General features: G+C 38.3%; 2 protein-coding genes across 3 annotated transcripts in view; one reads left to right on the top strand and one right to left on the bottom strand.

Annotated features, from left to right (window-relative positions):
- LOC140943368 (protein LZIC-like) overlaps nucleotides 1–15449 on the bottom strand; it is a 296884-nt gene that overhangs the window by 1851 nt on the left and 279584 nt on the right. Inside the window, exons 1-6 of one of the 2 annotated variants that reach the window (XM_073392446.1) lie at nucleotides 6669–6705; nucleotides 4687–4801; nucleotides 4105–4240; nucleotides 3125–3223; nucleotides 2456–2551; nucleotides 1339–1420 (exon numbers count right to left, since the gene is read on the bottom strand). In XM_073392446.1, the coding sequence (XP_073248547.1) occupies nucleotides 1339–1420; nucleotides 2456–2551; nucleotides 3125–3223; nucleotides 4105–4240; nucleotides 4687–4787 (514 nt within the window). In that variant the 5' untranslated portion in view covers nucleotides 4788–4801; nucleotides 6669–6705. Of the gene's footprint in view, nucleotides 1–1338; nucleotides 1421–2455; nucleotides 2552–3124; nucleotides 3224–4104; nucleotides 4241–4686; nucleotides 4804–6668; nucleotides 6706–15449 lie in introns of those variants that run through there. The other variant, XM_073392454.1, reaches the window with a different exon arrangement.
- Nucleotides 6999–14664, top strand: LOC140943358 (eukaryotic translation initiation factor 5A-1-like). The gene is made up of 4 exons (XM_073392437.1): nucleotides 6999–7071; nucleotides 7985–8163; nucleotides 11005–11109; nucleotides 14060–14664. The coding sequence occupies exons 2-4, from the start codon at nucleotides 7996–7998 to the stop codon at nucleotides 14255–14257; spliced, it is 471 nt and encodes a 156-aa protein (XP_073248538.1). The 5' UTR covers nucleotides 6999–7071; nucleotides 7985–7995; the 3' UTR covers nucleotides 14258–14664.

Raw genomic sequence — 15449 nt, 5'->3', positions numbered from 1 at the left:
CGAAAATTCTAGATCTAAAATCGTCTTCCGTACAGATCTTTTCCGAAAATTGACGTTGGGTGCCCCTGGTCTTGGTACGCATGTTACCCTGTACCGTATTCACTGGAATAAGCGCCGCGGCGCTTATCAAATATTTTACACCTCAAATGCAGTGCATATTAGAGGTGTTATATTCCTAGACTTTCACTCAACTAAACAGGGACTGCCATTGGTTGATTCTTGGTCACGTGGCCTTGACTAAAATCAAATGTATCCCGATCGTGATACATTAAACAATGTATCCCGCTCGGGATACATTGCAGCCAGCACGTGATCAAAGCATGGTGGAAAGTGGTGTGACAGGAGGCGGGAAAAACACCGCCAGGTCCAGCCAATTTTCTTTTTCGTGAATGAACACAACAACACACAAACGAAGCCTCAAGCTAAAAAGCAACGATTTTTAAAGTTACCCCAGAAGTTCCCAGAAGTTCCTAGAAGAAAAACAGCCGCTAGTGGAGGAAAAAGATGCAGATAATATGAGGAAAGTACTTTTGTTTGTAAATCATTCATCCAGTGGTTTTGAGAATTAAATTTGTGTTGTTATAAGTACCGAGTCGACTGTTTTGGTTCGCTCCGGTTATTCTTTTGTTGCTGTTGAAGTGAAAGTCTAGAAATATAACAAAACACTTAATGTCAGGTCCCTCGGGAAACCAGTTAGTTTTGTTTTCCCTCGAGTCCTGATGTTTCCCTCGACTTCGTCTCGAGAAACATCAGGACTCTTGGGAAAACAAAACTAACTGTTTCCCTCGGGATCTGACATTAAGTGTATAATGGCGTTTATTTGGAAGTTGGACGCGATGAAATATTCTCACCCTCAGATTTATGATCGAAGGATTTTTGTTTATACCTTTTCACGTAGTCGAAGCAGGACTCGAAAAATGTCTCGTCCGGTACTCCCGGACAAGCAGATTTTCTTTGTCGATGGGCAAGTAACTTTTGAAGCTTACTTGACCAGGGTCACCTCGGGGAAAATGCTTTGATCTTTTATCAAATTCTCCAAACTAATTCTTCAAGGAAATCTGTGGAGATCAGTTTGGAGAATTTGTAAATGGATATCAAATTCTCTCAACTAATTTTTTAAGGAAATCTATGGAGATTAGTTTGGAGAATTTGTAAGTGGATATCAGGGCTTAAGGGGTTAACTAAGAGGAGCAAGAGTGGCCCCAGACAAAAAATGAAAGCTGCTTGCCCAAAAGGACAAAATGGAATTTAAGTTTTTTTTCGAGCCCTGCTGAGTCCTTGTATTATATCAATCTGATCATCGCGGGCGTATTGAAATTAAATAATACATGCACTTACCAATATTTTCAGAAACTTTTTCAAAGGTACTCAAAGCAGCATTGGTATTAACAGCCAGAAACTCAGCCTCTTGAGGTTTGAGCTGAAATCACATGATAAGAAACATGTACAAATATTAAAAGAACACTGTTTTCATAGTAAATATTTCATGAAATTTGTGTTCCATTCCTTTACAACTTGAAAATTTTTTTATTCACAGTACAGTTTCTGGGGCATTTTTGCATGCCACATTTCACTACTGTCAAAAATTATTTTGTAAATACAATTCATAAAAGTGAATTTTGATGGTATGGACTCTATGACTTCATATAATTTGGTAACTGGATTGATTTGTGCTTATCGGCGGGAAGGGGGTATAAGGGGTATAGAATGGTTTCAAATTCAAGACTGAGACCATGAGATGCAAAATCCTGACCCAAAAACGAGACTTCGAGACCCATCACAAAGGCTTCCGGATTCTGTGATCCGGCCAAAATTTTCCGAGACCCATGTTTTTCAAGGAACCATATTGTTTTGGGTTGTTGGCATCCAGGGGGTAATGCAAACATGGCATGACATCTCTGCATATGCATCACTATGATTATGACAGTCAACTGCTTAAAAGATATGTTTCTGGGATAAATAAATCTCCAGTGGTGGCAATGTTAATTTGCAATTGTCATTACAGTTGACTCTGATAACTCAGACATTCTAGGGAAAGCAAAAAAAGTTTGAGTTATTGGGAGTTCGATTTTTCAGGAGTTTGAAACAAATAACTGGAAATAAGCAAATGGATGGGGAGGGAATGCAAGTAATATCATGCACACTTCACTTCAAGGGCAGTAAGGGATATAGACTGATATTTTCAATGAAAATTAGGAATTAAGGATGGACACTGAATTTGAACTGGAGTGACGAAAAAGTAAACGCAAAGAATTGAAATGGTTGTTTTGAAAAAAATTCAATGTTTCAGACTTGTCATGTGCTTAACACATGGTTCGAGTTATTGAGGGTAAAATCATATAGAAATGATCTGAGGGGAAACAAAAATTACTTTGAGTCAGTAGGCAGTTTGAGTAATCAAGGGTTCGAGTTATCGAGAGTCAACTGTAATAGCAAATAATATATTGTGCATTACCTGTTCACCAAGCTTCTTTAAAGCTGTTAAAATTTCCACTGCTTGTTGTGTGTATGCTGTTTGACTCAGGTGACCAGTCTTAAGATCTCTTTGCATCTGCAGGAAATGACATCACTTCAATCAACAATGAGAAATAGAGATCCCTCAAAAGCAGATTTTCTTTTCGCAGCTATCATTATTTTGCTTACATGAAAACTTGACATTTAATATAACAGCTTGAAATCCTATCCCAATTTCTTGTTATCAAGAGTTTTTTCATCACAAATATTCATTTATTCAGTGAACATTAATTTCTCCCAGTTGTCAGCCCAATCTTCCCAATTTCCATTCCCACCTCAAAACTATTTCTCCTAGTAACCAGCCATTTTTTTCAGTTCTGAGAAGTTCTGCCCACAATATTCTGTTTCTACACCACTTTATATATAACCCAGTCCAATTTCTCCCAGTTCACATCCCAGTTTCTTCCATTTTCCACCCCTATTTCTGCCAGATCTCATCAATGTTTCATGACTTTATCTCTATTTTCCAGACATTTTCCAGGTCTGGGAAATTGCTGGGCAAATTATATTTCAAGGCTTTTTCAAGAATTCAAGACTCTGCATGAGCCCTGTTAACTGTATTATCACTAGTTATTTTTAAAGCAGCCATAAAAGATTTCACATCCTATACCTCTGCTAGTCTTTGTCTTAGTTGTCCAGGTTGTTTCTTTGCAAACAAGCGGATGACCTCAGGAGTTTTAAAAGCTTCACTTATGGCTGCCTGAATGGCCTGTTGATAAAGTAACGTATTTGAAAATGTCTCTGGTTCAGGTAACGAACAAAGGGTTCTGTAACCAGTAGTGTGGCTGACCAGACCAGGTCAGTCTCCAAAACAAATCCACTATCAAATAACAGCTTTCCAGCCATGTAAGCTTAGCCTACGAACGGCAGACGTTTCTCCTTGCTCATCGCCGCTGAGGCACTTTTCGCAGGAGGAACGTCTGCAACTCAGTGACAGAAATTCCATACTGATGACGCAAATCAATGTTTACATAATAATTCCGGTAGTCATGCGGTTTCAAATACAAATTTGTTCAATTTTACGTTTCTCCTGGTCGATTTTGGTAAAGTGTTGTGTTCATCTGCGAATGAGCTCCAGCAAAACTCAAATGCTTCTTCTAGAGAAGACTATATTCCACAAATAATGGCTGTTTTGTTACATTTGACCTTTGCGGCCTTTTGTCTTTTGTCTGTCATTCGTAAACAATAACTTAAACAATTAAACTACTCCGTCGACCAATTAGTGCTTCTGACTGGATTCCGGACAGATTTTGCGTAATCAGTATGGGATTTCTGTCGCTGAGTCGCAGATATCCTCCTCGCAAAACGTCCCTCAGCGGCGATGAGAGAGGAGAAACGTCTGCTGTTCGCAGGCCAATGTAAGCTTACATTGGAACCTCTATTCAGGGGACACCCTCGGGACCGAGGCAAGCGTCCCATGAATACAGTGTCTACTGAATGGAGGTCGGGTTGGTTTGCTAATAATTAATCAACACATAAAATCTTTTTTTTTTTATTCTGCCTTGGCAATTTCCAAGTACAAGCACCCCAGGGGGCTTTTAAATGGCAGCTTGGAGGAGGTTCAACTGTATTTAAGCTGTTAAAAATTACCAACTGCATGCTGCTGATCTCATCAACCAGAGTTACATTCCCAGCTGCAAATTTATCCAATGTCTCCTTGAATTCTTTAAGTTGTTCTAGCGTCTCTTTTTTTGTTTCCTCATATTCATCATCATCTAAATCTTCCCTAAAAACATAATAAAATTATTATATATGCTGTTACTAAATCAACATTAATTAAATACTTAACGGTAATTATTCTCTCCCAAACAAAAGATAACAGTCATTTAAGCAACATTGTAAAAAAATAAATTTAAAACCAAACATAACAAGTTGAAAACATTTATTATTTATTGCTATTAGTTGTGTGCTGTCCATCAATAATAATCATTCATTTGATCAAAAACCTTAAGCGATCCGATAATCGATGATAATGGACAAATTAAATTCAATATTGTTGGTTATTGTGGAAAGACAACAAATTCTATAGTTGACAAACAAAAATGTTAAATTTGGTGTCTTGGCTTTCAACATTAAGCTGAAGCTAATTACAGTAAAATAGGTCTCATTTTAACTTTTGGAAACTCAAAGAAGTGGTTATCATAAGTAATCAGATTGTAAAGATCAACTCACTTGCATTCCTCCAAATCTGCCAGCTGGGCTACCAATCGATCAAGCTGTTCTCCGAGATTCTGTTTTAGCTTTTGAGTCTCACTTTGTCCTCTTGATGTCATAATTACAGCTCCTCCTCAAATCAAGACAGCAAATCAGAAAAACTGAGAATTTTTTCACAAATATATAGTATAACTGTGGAATGCCTTGGATGGGGAAAGGTTTGCCTAAAATAAGGAACATGGAAGCCAGAATCTGGATTCTAGAATTGGTAATCCAATCCAGGTTTCAGATTGTACTGGTATGTGTTATGCAAACCCCCTTGGGTACAGGTCACCTCGAAAAAATATACATAATTTGGGTCTTCATGACTACCATATATATTATGTTAACATTGACTTACATCATCAGTATGGAATAAATTCTGTCAATGAGGGGCAGACAACTCTCTTGCAAAACACCCCTTGTGGCTAGGAGTGAGGAGAGATGTCTGCATTTGCCAGTTCTTAGGTCAATAGAAGAAAGAGTTGTCCTTATCAAAAAGAAGCTGACTTTTGTAGTGCCAGCCCTTTGTAAGATAAAGGGCTAGTGCTAAAAACACCCGCTTCTCAATCTTTTTGCACTGACCAATCTACCTAATACCAACTTAGCCTGAGAAAACAGCTGACATTTGGTGATGCTACCAATGGTTTCCCCGCTAAATGAAATCTGAGAAACAAGCACAGAAATTCCATACTAATGATGTGTCACTTCCCAGATCTGGGTAGTGCTTCTGATTGGTCGTGACGCATGAGAAATTTGATTCAATTAATCAGAAGCACTACCCAGATCTGGGTAGTGACACATCATCCGTATGGAATTTCTGCGCTTGTTTCTCAGAGATCATTTGGTGAGGGAACCAGTGGTAGCGTCGCCAAATGTTGGCTGTTTTCTAAGGCTACTATCAACTTGGTATTGAAGAAACCAAATCTCTGTAACCCCCACCAACACAAAAGAACACTGTATTAACCCCTTCATTCATATGCAACCTGCATCATGGACGTAATCTCACCCCAGCTAGTAAGGTCTGCAAAGCAGTGCCAAGATCCTTGTTCTGGGCCACCAAAGGACTCACCAAATTACCGGAAGTGTGTTTCAAATTTCCCTCTAACCTAACTGGTTAATCAAACAATAGCTTTTTTAACAGGCCAATCATGGCACATACTCAAATCCTGGTACACAGATGGGGGCCCACAATAAGGATTCTGGCGCTGGATTGCAGGCAGATTCAACCGGAGGTTTATGGGCTCTTTCCATTTGTAAGAACTGACCAGCCAGCCCATTCCCATCTTAATGAGAATTTCACTTTTTTCTTAATCAAAACTAGACATCCAGATCAGTCAAATCCAAAATATTATAAACAGGGAAGATGGTTTTTCAGCGAAACCTCTAGGGTTAAGCCTACTTCATTGCCAGAAAGTCTGGTCCAGCCATTGTCCGGCGGCCCGTTCTGACTTTTGGAAAGCACCCTTAGTTTTGTTGGTGGTGCAGGCTATTCATCTGTCCTAATCAATTCTCCATACACTGCAAAGGTAAGCCAACCGTGGGCTATTTAATGGTCTTCAGTTTCAGAGATGGTTTCTAGTTCTCATGAGAGCTGTGAAACAGCTGGGTATCAACGCAATGATGATTAAAAGATATTCAGCAGTATTAAGATAATACTTAATAGTAAATACTGTCTTAAGGAGTATATCATTAAAACATATTTCATTAAAATAAGCCTTGCCATGCGCCTGATCTGCCCACATTTAAATATAAGCTTAAGTAAGCTTTGGAGGCTGTAGCATTTCAAACGAAGCTTTCTAAATTAATGATTTAGCACATTTCAACAGATTTCTGTTATGCTCCGTAGTATTGTACAATATTCATTACAATGGATTATAGTACTGCAAAACATATCAATAATCTTAATGAGACGAATCACAGAAAAAATAAATTAAAGCATTTTCCTCCAAATGACCTACCTAAAAAATCTCAACATCGGTTGTGAAATACAACTCTCCCAGGAGCTCTCGCTCCCAGGGCTGCTCGATTTCATTGCGGAAGAGGAACTTGGTCACAAGAAAAGTGTGAATGCTATTTAATCAATCAATCATGGCAAAGAATTACAAGCACATACAAACATACAAGAAAAACACAAAGAGCCTCTTCCTGCTAAAAACACAGAGCAAAATAAGATCAAAATAAGAAAAGCATCTCTTTTAATGTAAACGTGATGTCATATCCGTCACACACACTATAAAATTTCCAAACCTACTTCCGTCATGGGTAGGGCATTAATCAATTGATTGGTACCCCCTCTCCTGTGGGACAAGGCCTCGTTGCCTTCCCTTTCTAAACCACGTTGCCGTGAGGTTGTTGCAGATTGTAAGTATCTCATTTATCGTCTTATTTTCTTGGCAGTTAGTTTTGATCCTTTAGTATCGCATGGTGTGTCATAAACTTCTTCGCACCCTTGTTAATGCAGGATGATTAAATGTTTCAAACGAGCTTGCTTTCGTTATCTAAGGAAGTACATTTTTGATCTTTTGATGAACTTATTTGGTCTTCACCAGTAGCGGGGTCTTGTGAAATAACGTGGTCTTAGACTCCGTATACTGATTATTTCAGTGATCAATTTACAGTAACTCAATGTTTAATAATGAGGGTTGTGTAGTTTTAATAGTGGGTTCTTCAAACGTTTGCAATCGGTTCTTTTACCGGTGAAATGAAGTTCATTTCGGCCCGGCACCGTATGTGCTTTCACATACACACGTGACAAACTTGAGAAGGATGTTATCTTGGAAACGTTTTAGAACAAAGTTGGTTTTTTCTTGCATTGTGATGGAATAATTTATATTGTCTGTAGTATTGCTGGCTTTTTTTAAGTTTTTATACTAAATTAAGGCGGAAGGCTATCAGGATAGGATAAATGTTGAACAATGTTGTACACCCTCGAAGGAAATGTTGTTTTATTGAGTGAAGCACTAAGATTCCCGCAGATTTTCAGTTTTTTTTTTCGGGAAGAGCTTGAAACTCTTTAATTTTTGTTTAGATGGGCAAAAGTACAGTATGTCAAGATAATGTACCATTCAATTTAAACTTCAACATCCTTCCCCCGGACAATTGAATTTTCAAGACAGGCCTGCTCAAATTGCCTTTACATTGGGCCAATATAGTGGTCTATTGCCCTACCATAGTGTAAAATTTGACTGTCAAATGGCCCTCTCCCAAAAAAATAATTTGCATGCAGACTGTGAACATAAGATCCCTTTTAATCTTGCCCCCATTTTCTTTTCAGTGTTTACATTAATGGCTGATCAGCACGACGACTTTGAAGGAGCTGATGCTGGTGCATCTAAGACTTTTCCTCAGCAGTGTTCAGCACTTCGTAAAAATGGTCATGTTCTTATCAAGGGACGCCCGTGCAAAATAGTGGAAATGTCTACTTCTAAAACCGGAAAACATGGACATGCTAAAGTAAGAAACGCCTTTGTTATACTGTGAACAAAGAGAACAGATCATTTGTTAAGTGCTGGCTTGCAGGGGTAAAACAATGGAAAACTTTTTAAATTTAACTCATCAACAGAGGTGAGCATGGGGGGAGGTGCCTGTGAGATCGGTGAAGCCTGAACTGCAGCCAAGTGCAATGCGTAACCTTGACAACCCTGAAAGTGACATTCACCAATGTACTGTCACATTGCTAACAAGTGGATCCCAGTTACCATAGGGGGAGGGGTAGGGAGAAGAAAAACAATATGCAAGCACGAGCTATGACAGGTAACGACACACGGCAATAATGGCCTGACCTGAAAGGGAAGGCTGTTAAAAACCGGTGAGCCCCTTTGATGCAGTAAGGGTGGCCCCCACATATCTCCTCCGAGAGACTGCTGGCCAGCCATGTCCTGAGAATTTCATTGAGCCACATAAAGGCTGGTTTTCACTAGCGACACAGTCAAGAGTCGGAGTCATAATCGAAAGTGTAGGACTTTATGATCGAGTGAAAACAGCTTTCTGATTCTTCTGATTCCACTTACGACTGCGTGGTGGTTTTATGCAGATATATATATATATATATATAACATCTGGGCGTTCCTCATGGTGTGCTTAGTGATACTAGCTCTTTGAATATATTTAGAAAATAATGAATCTGGTGCACACCCAGTCATACATTTAAATGCAATTATTGGTTTATCCTCCTCCGAGAGACTGCTGGCCAGCCATGTCCCGAGTTTAACTTAGCCTAAATTTCAGTTAGCCTCATAAAGGCTGGTTTTCACCAGTGACACAGTCAGAGTCGGAGTCGTGATCGGAAGTGTAGGACTTTATGGTCGAGTGAAAACAGCGTTCTGATTCGAATTCTGATGCTAGCTCTTTGAATATATTTAGAAAATAATGAATGTGGTGCACACCCAGTCATACATTTAAATGCAATTATTGGTTTATCCTTCTGCGTTTGCTCCCGACTCTGACAATCTAGGTTTCACCAGATCATAAGCAGAACATAAGTGACGGAGTCATAAGTGGAGTCGGAAGAAAATGGAAATGTTCTGATTCTTCTGACTCTAATTCCGTTGCACTTCTGACTCCGATTATGACTCCAGATTTTTTATTTTCACTAGGTCATAAGCACACTTATGACTCTGCTTACGACTCCAACTCTGATTCCGTCGCTAGTGAAAACCAGCCTTAACTGTCACCCCAGAAAGTGGTCAGTGCCCTTATCTAGATGGGGTCGCTTACCAGGGACACTACCTACAAGGCGTGGAAGAATTTTGGTCTTTTGCAAAGCTGGCAATAAATGGGAGGTGGTTTCACCCGGAGATTTTCTTGTATTTTAAATGATGAAAGAAGCAAATTAGAAATGTTACTAAAACACAATCCAACATGGGACTATAAAAGTGTGCTTTCCATAATTAAAGGTTGGATGTCTGCCATTTTTATTATTCTTTTACCTTTCTCCATAAATTTTTCTGACGATTCAGCTGTTTACGTCCCCTTTAAACAGGATTAATGTGAACCTTATTTAGAAAAACCGGGCTTGATGAAATTTGCGTTGAAATGCATTTGAATACTGTAAAATGCATTTGCAACATTTCCCATGAATGTGGGCAACTTTGTCAAATGATTAAGAATGATTTTCCAACGTTGTTCAACGCATTGGCTTTTTTTCAACGATGTTGATGTTTTCACAGGAGTTGATTTGGAGTGGAGAAATCTGTTATACAAATATCGTGGTTTCTAGTCTTATTTTGAAGATGAGAAGTGAAGATGCACCTCTTGAAAAATGATGTATTTCTTTGTGTTTTCATTTGGTTGCATGGCAACATTTGTGTCCTCTGACATATCCGGAAATATTTCTGTGTAAATGTCGCTGTTTTTCAATGGATTGTGGCCTTTTGTAATAAAGATAATTTCAGCATTCAAGAGAAGCATTAAAGAAGTGTGTAGATGGTCAATGCACACAGCAAATTAAGTTTACTACCATTCCAGGATTAAGAAGAAGCAAACCTTGCTTTAAGTTCTATATTTCAAAATGTGACCTCACATGTAAAAACTTGACAGACAGTGCAAAGAAATGATTTTAAACTGAAACATTTCGCAAACATTTGACACGTTTCCTGAATGCTTCTGAATGATTTTCAAACATTGGATAACATTGCCAACGGTTTAAAATGCTTTGGGAATGCATTGAAATGTGTTGTGAATGAAAACTGGCTCAGCGCTATTTCCATTAAGCCTGGTTTTCCCAAATAGGGTCACAAATTATGTTAAGTGCTTCTAAAAGAAGTTGCAATAAAAACAGTTCTCTAGATTGTCCAGAAGTTATCTAGTATTCTGTGTATTCAAAGGCTCTAAGAAGTGAGTTCAGCACAGAATTGGCCTGAAACAGCAATATCCTTGTGACATCGTCACTTTAAAGGACAGTACACACAAGGCGACAAGTTGCAGCCACATGTCACAGCGACACATCACAGCAACAAATCACTTTGTGTATACTGGTGTATTTTTGTGAAACTCTTTGTCACTGCAACAGAATTTTGTCACTGTAACAGGTCACTCAAATTCAGTCTGAGTTGATTTTTTGCAACTTGTGTAGCAACAAAGAGACAAAGGTTTTCACAAAAATTCTCCAGCTCATATGAAGCGATTTGTCGCTGCGATATGTTGCTACAACTACTCGCCCAACCTGTACACAAGGGATGATCTGTCGCCTTTATGTGTTTTTGACACTTGTTGCCTAGTGAGTTCCTACCTTATGAGACGGTGACTGCTCAATGCAGGTTCTGTTGTGCTCACATATATTCATTTCATTTAAAGGTTCATCTGGTAGGGATAGACATTTTTACTAATAAGAAGTACGAGGATATCTGTCCATCGACTCACAATATGGATGTGCCACATGTGTCGCGCAAGGACTACCAGGTATGTGTGTGTTTACACCAAGAATTACACACAACAAACTTATTCTGGACGTTAATCCTTTTTTTTATATATACTGTAACCGTAATTGCTGGTTTTCACATGACGTCATCAAAATTCAAACTAAAGAATTATTGATCCTTCTGAGTTTTTACTGTCGTGAAGTTTTAGTGTGGGTTAGAAATTTACAATTTTTCACTTCAAAACGGTTCTCTGATTTTGTGATGGCATATGCTTGAATTTTTAAGAAATGTATGGAGATCAGTGTGGAGAATAATAATTATTGGTATGTGGGTCTTGAAGCTTAAAGGGCTGATACTTATTTTAAATTAAGAATTCATAAGCTCGTATTCGATCATAACCTTTAATTTTGAATAGGTGATCCTTACCTTCTAGCACTTGCTTACTCAAACAAGCATCTCAAATGTAGCGTGTATCCAAGTATTTTGCTTAAAACGAATCGCTGTTGTCATTATAGCCTTTAATCTTGGAAATTAACACAACTTTTATCACTGCTTTATCTTCCATCAGTTGATAAAAAGGAGTAACAAAAATTTTGTAGCTACTGATTACAGATGTTGAACCCTGGAGTTGCTGATTTTTAGAAAATGAACTTCATAGTGCACGGCAGCAGGAATTGGGTATATCATTTCAAGTATTTCATATTGCATCGCTTCTGTATTTTCTAAACAATGAGTTTCTGACAGTTTTAACTTTCATTAAGTTAAAATTTCTGTTAAGTTGACGAGCCCACCCTCAGACAAGAGAAATTTTACCTCAAACCCAAGCAATAAAGCCAAAAAGTGGACTAAATTGATGAATTCACACCCAAACACACAGAAATACAACAAAGAAAAATCTTCTTTACTTAATTCATTGATCAAAAGGTAAAATATAACAATATTTATAAATTGTTCACAGTGCTCAGTATTCCATTTCTCATACAACCTCCCATTTATTGCTTGTAACATGATACCAACTTGCTCATGCCAGCAGAAAAATTTACAGTTCAACCTCCATCAAGCAGCCACCCTTAAATAATTGGCCAGTAAACAAAGTCCCGAAACAATAGTAGAAAAATCAGGGTTGTCACTAAGATTTCAAGTTGCCGGGTAAATACAACAAGTAGACGGGGAATCAAATGGCTAAGGACTTCTTTTGGTTCTATTTTTCTTCAATTTTCCAATAAAAGTAGCCTGGGGCCACTCTCTTAGTAGCCGGGGAAAATCCCTGGGCCGCGGCTCTTAATGACAACCCTGAAAAATAATTGTAAATTAAACCGCGGACACAGTCACCTTTTGGCCATCCTGGCGAGAGTTATCCTGTTATGTTTCACCTCTAGTTTAAGTGCTTGATACACTTAGTTTGGTTTTGTTTTGAAAATGATTTGCTGAAGGAAAATACAGTCAGAGACAGTATAAGGTGTTGACTGACCGCGGACCAGTAATGTATCGCTTACAGACTTTGCTGCCTTATTATGAGTTTGTTTATATTTTCAAGGCTGCTGCCTAAGAAAAGTTTTTGGGATTCAGGCTCCTAAGATAGAAACTTGGCAGCCCGAGCCACCTTTCTAGGAGCCCATTGTTCAATAAACTTAAATATAGGTAAGCAGATTCTCGAAACTTGATTCCCGCATCTCGAAACTTGATTCGTTTGAGTTTTGAATTTCCAGAAAAGTGCTTGTTTGTTTACTGTTATCAGCAGAGATATTTTGCCGACAGTCAATGCACACTTATTTACATTTTCATTTCAAAAGCGCACTGAAAGTGAAGGCGTCCATGTGGGATCCTTGTTTGAAATTTTAGTCGCCTGCAAGCAAACAGTTGGAGCCTCTGGTGACTGGGCATCTGTTAGGCAGCAGCCTTGATGTTTATGCCTGCTGGCTACTTCAGTTATTATTGAAACCCCCGGGAATAACCTTGAGTAAGGAAAATTATTTTCAGGTCATTCTGCTAAGTGAGATGCTGTACAATGCATTTATGTAATATCCAAGATGCCATTTAGTGTGTTGGCATGATTAGTTTTTATGGGCCCAAGATTGTTTGACTCTAATAACTTTTCACCATGCAAAGATTGTCATATCCGATAGCCTGGGGCTAGTGGATTTTTCCATCAAGCAAAGTGAATTTTGTTCTTGGCTTGCCTAATGGACAAGGGAAGTCTTAGGGGGAATTCACATTACACAAGTATGTGTACTTGAAAAATTGTGCTTGTCCAATTTGGAAATAATTGAATTCATAAAATTCCTTTGACAGCCAAATTGGACTTGGTTCAGTTTAGTTCAGTTTATTCACACTTGTATATAATATTAACACTGTATATAGTAACGTAGGAATTAAATAACAAAAAAGAGAAAAAAGAAAAGAATGAAATTAATGGCTTTGATAGAAGTGTATGGTGGTCTGAGGAGCTTCGCTTTTGAGCTAACCTATAGTGCTATCCTCCGAATTTTTATCATCCAATTATTTCCAAATTGTACAGCATGTAGTCCTGTCACATTTAATAATTATCCCATGAGTGTGCACTGGATATGACTTGGCTATAATCATCTCATATCCAACAAGCGCAAGTGGAATAATTGTTCTATTAAAAACGCCCACAAAATATCGAGAATTCTTCCAGACTTTATTTGTTAAAACAACCGATTCTCAGCTTGTTTTTAATTTTGAACAGATGCGTACAGTTACCATAATATTTGGAGACTGTCGTATAATGGGTCATACCATGATGGCTAAGCCAATCAGAGCTCTAGAATTGCATTATCCAATGATTGCGTTTTAAATAAATACATATAGTAATCAATATTAATTAATTAATTATCCTGCTTGTCAAAAATCTTTTTAGAGCTAGGCAAAATGACTTGCTTTCATGGGTAAGCTGTAAAACTGATTTTCTTGGCGCCTTTGTTTCATATTCGCTTTTGCTCTTGTCTCTTTTTTCCTCTTTTATGTAGATGACTAACATTGATGATGGCTATCTAGCCCTCATGGATGACAATGGTGATACTCGCGAGGACTTGAAACTGCCCGAGGGGGATCTGGGTAAAGAAATCCAAACTAAATTTGACAATGATGAGGCATTTTTGGTGACTGTGCTGAAAGCCATGGACGAGGAAGCAGTTATAGCAACAAAGGCACAACAATCCAAATAGATGACCATCACTTTACAAACTCACCAATGGACAATAAACTTAGCTGTGCTGAAATGGCATTAAACATAACCACTGTCTCTTGCCTTTGAGCTAAATATCTTCCTGACGGGTTCTTGTGGGTGTTTTTCTTAAATTGAACTTTATTACATGCTAGATATGATAAATAATTCTTTTCTTAGCAGTTGTTATTTTTCTTTAGAATTAAATTGTTGAAATACAGAAATACCCAGAAGCCAATTCTCTGTAAAAATTCTCTCTCTGTGTGGGCAGAGGAATGCAGCGTGCCTCGGAGAAGAGACATTTTTACAATCTTTCAAAGCACAACATGTTTTGGGAATCATAAGAAGCTTTATATATGAAAGTTGTTTTTTGTGAAGCAGAGGAAAATTAAATCTTTGGAAGCTGTCTTACAGTTGTTGTTATTTTGGATCATTGATCATTTTCTGGGAAACTGCCCACCTACCCCTCCCTGAAGCCAAAATTTTGCCCTAAGTGACTTAGGGGAGGGGTAGGTATGCAGTTTTCCAGAAATGTATAATGATCCGTTATTTTTTTATGTTAACCCTAGAAATATCCACGTCTAAATTCTCAAGACTGATGTTCATACATTGCCCTAAGTGATAAGTTGAGAGAATTTGTTTGATCAAAGAATTTAACTTTAGGTGATCATTAACACATTTAATCTCAAAATCTTTTCTCTTGGTTACGTATTGAATTTGGTTAGGAAAATCCTGTGGCACAGCTAGACGTGTCAGTCGAAACCTAGATAATGTCCAGTTTACCGTAAGCCACAGGCTTACCTATCTTTGTGAGGGGCTTCAGGATGGCTTACAAACGGACGGGGTTATGTCCCCCGGGGTGGGGGGGGTACTGCCATATATGGGCTATATAGGTATGTGCCGCTGTGAAGGGTATGGTTTTCAAGCATTTTACTCTAGGATGGGATATATAAATCTGAGCATTTGTGTCTAAAATAGGGTATCATTTTTCAGGAAACTGATCAGTTGGTTGAAGATTTTATCAAGATTAGGGAAACAGCTACTCAAGGATAGGGAGGATTTGGGGAGTTTACTCTAGCATAGGGTAGCAAAATTTAGCTGAACTAGCTCTGGTATAGGTTAAGGGTTCCAGGGTCCCAGCGGCACATCCCTACCTAGAAATTCCTAAAGTACCCCCCCCCCCCCCGGGGTTA

Source organism: Porites lutea, chromosome 1, assembly GCF_958299795.1.
Source record: "Porites lutea chromosome 1, jaPorLute2.1, whole genome shotgun sequence".
NCBI lineage: Eukaryota > Metazoa > Cnidaria > Anthozoa > Scleractinia > Poritidae > Porites > Porites lutea.
Note: the sequence above shows the minus strand (reverse complement) of the source record. Positions and strands in the feature narration are given on the sequence as shown.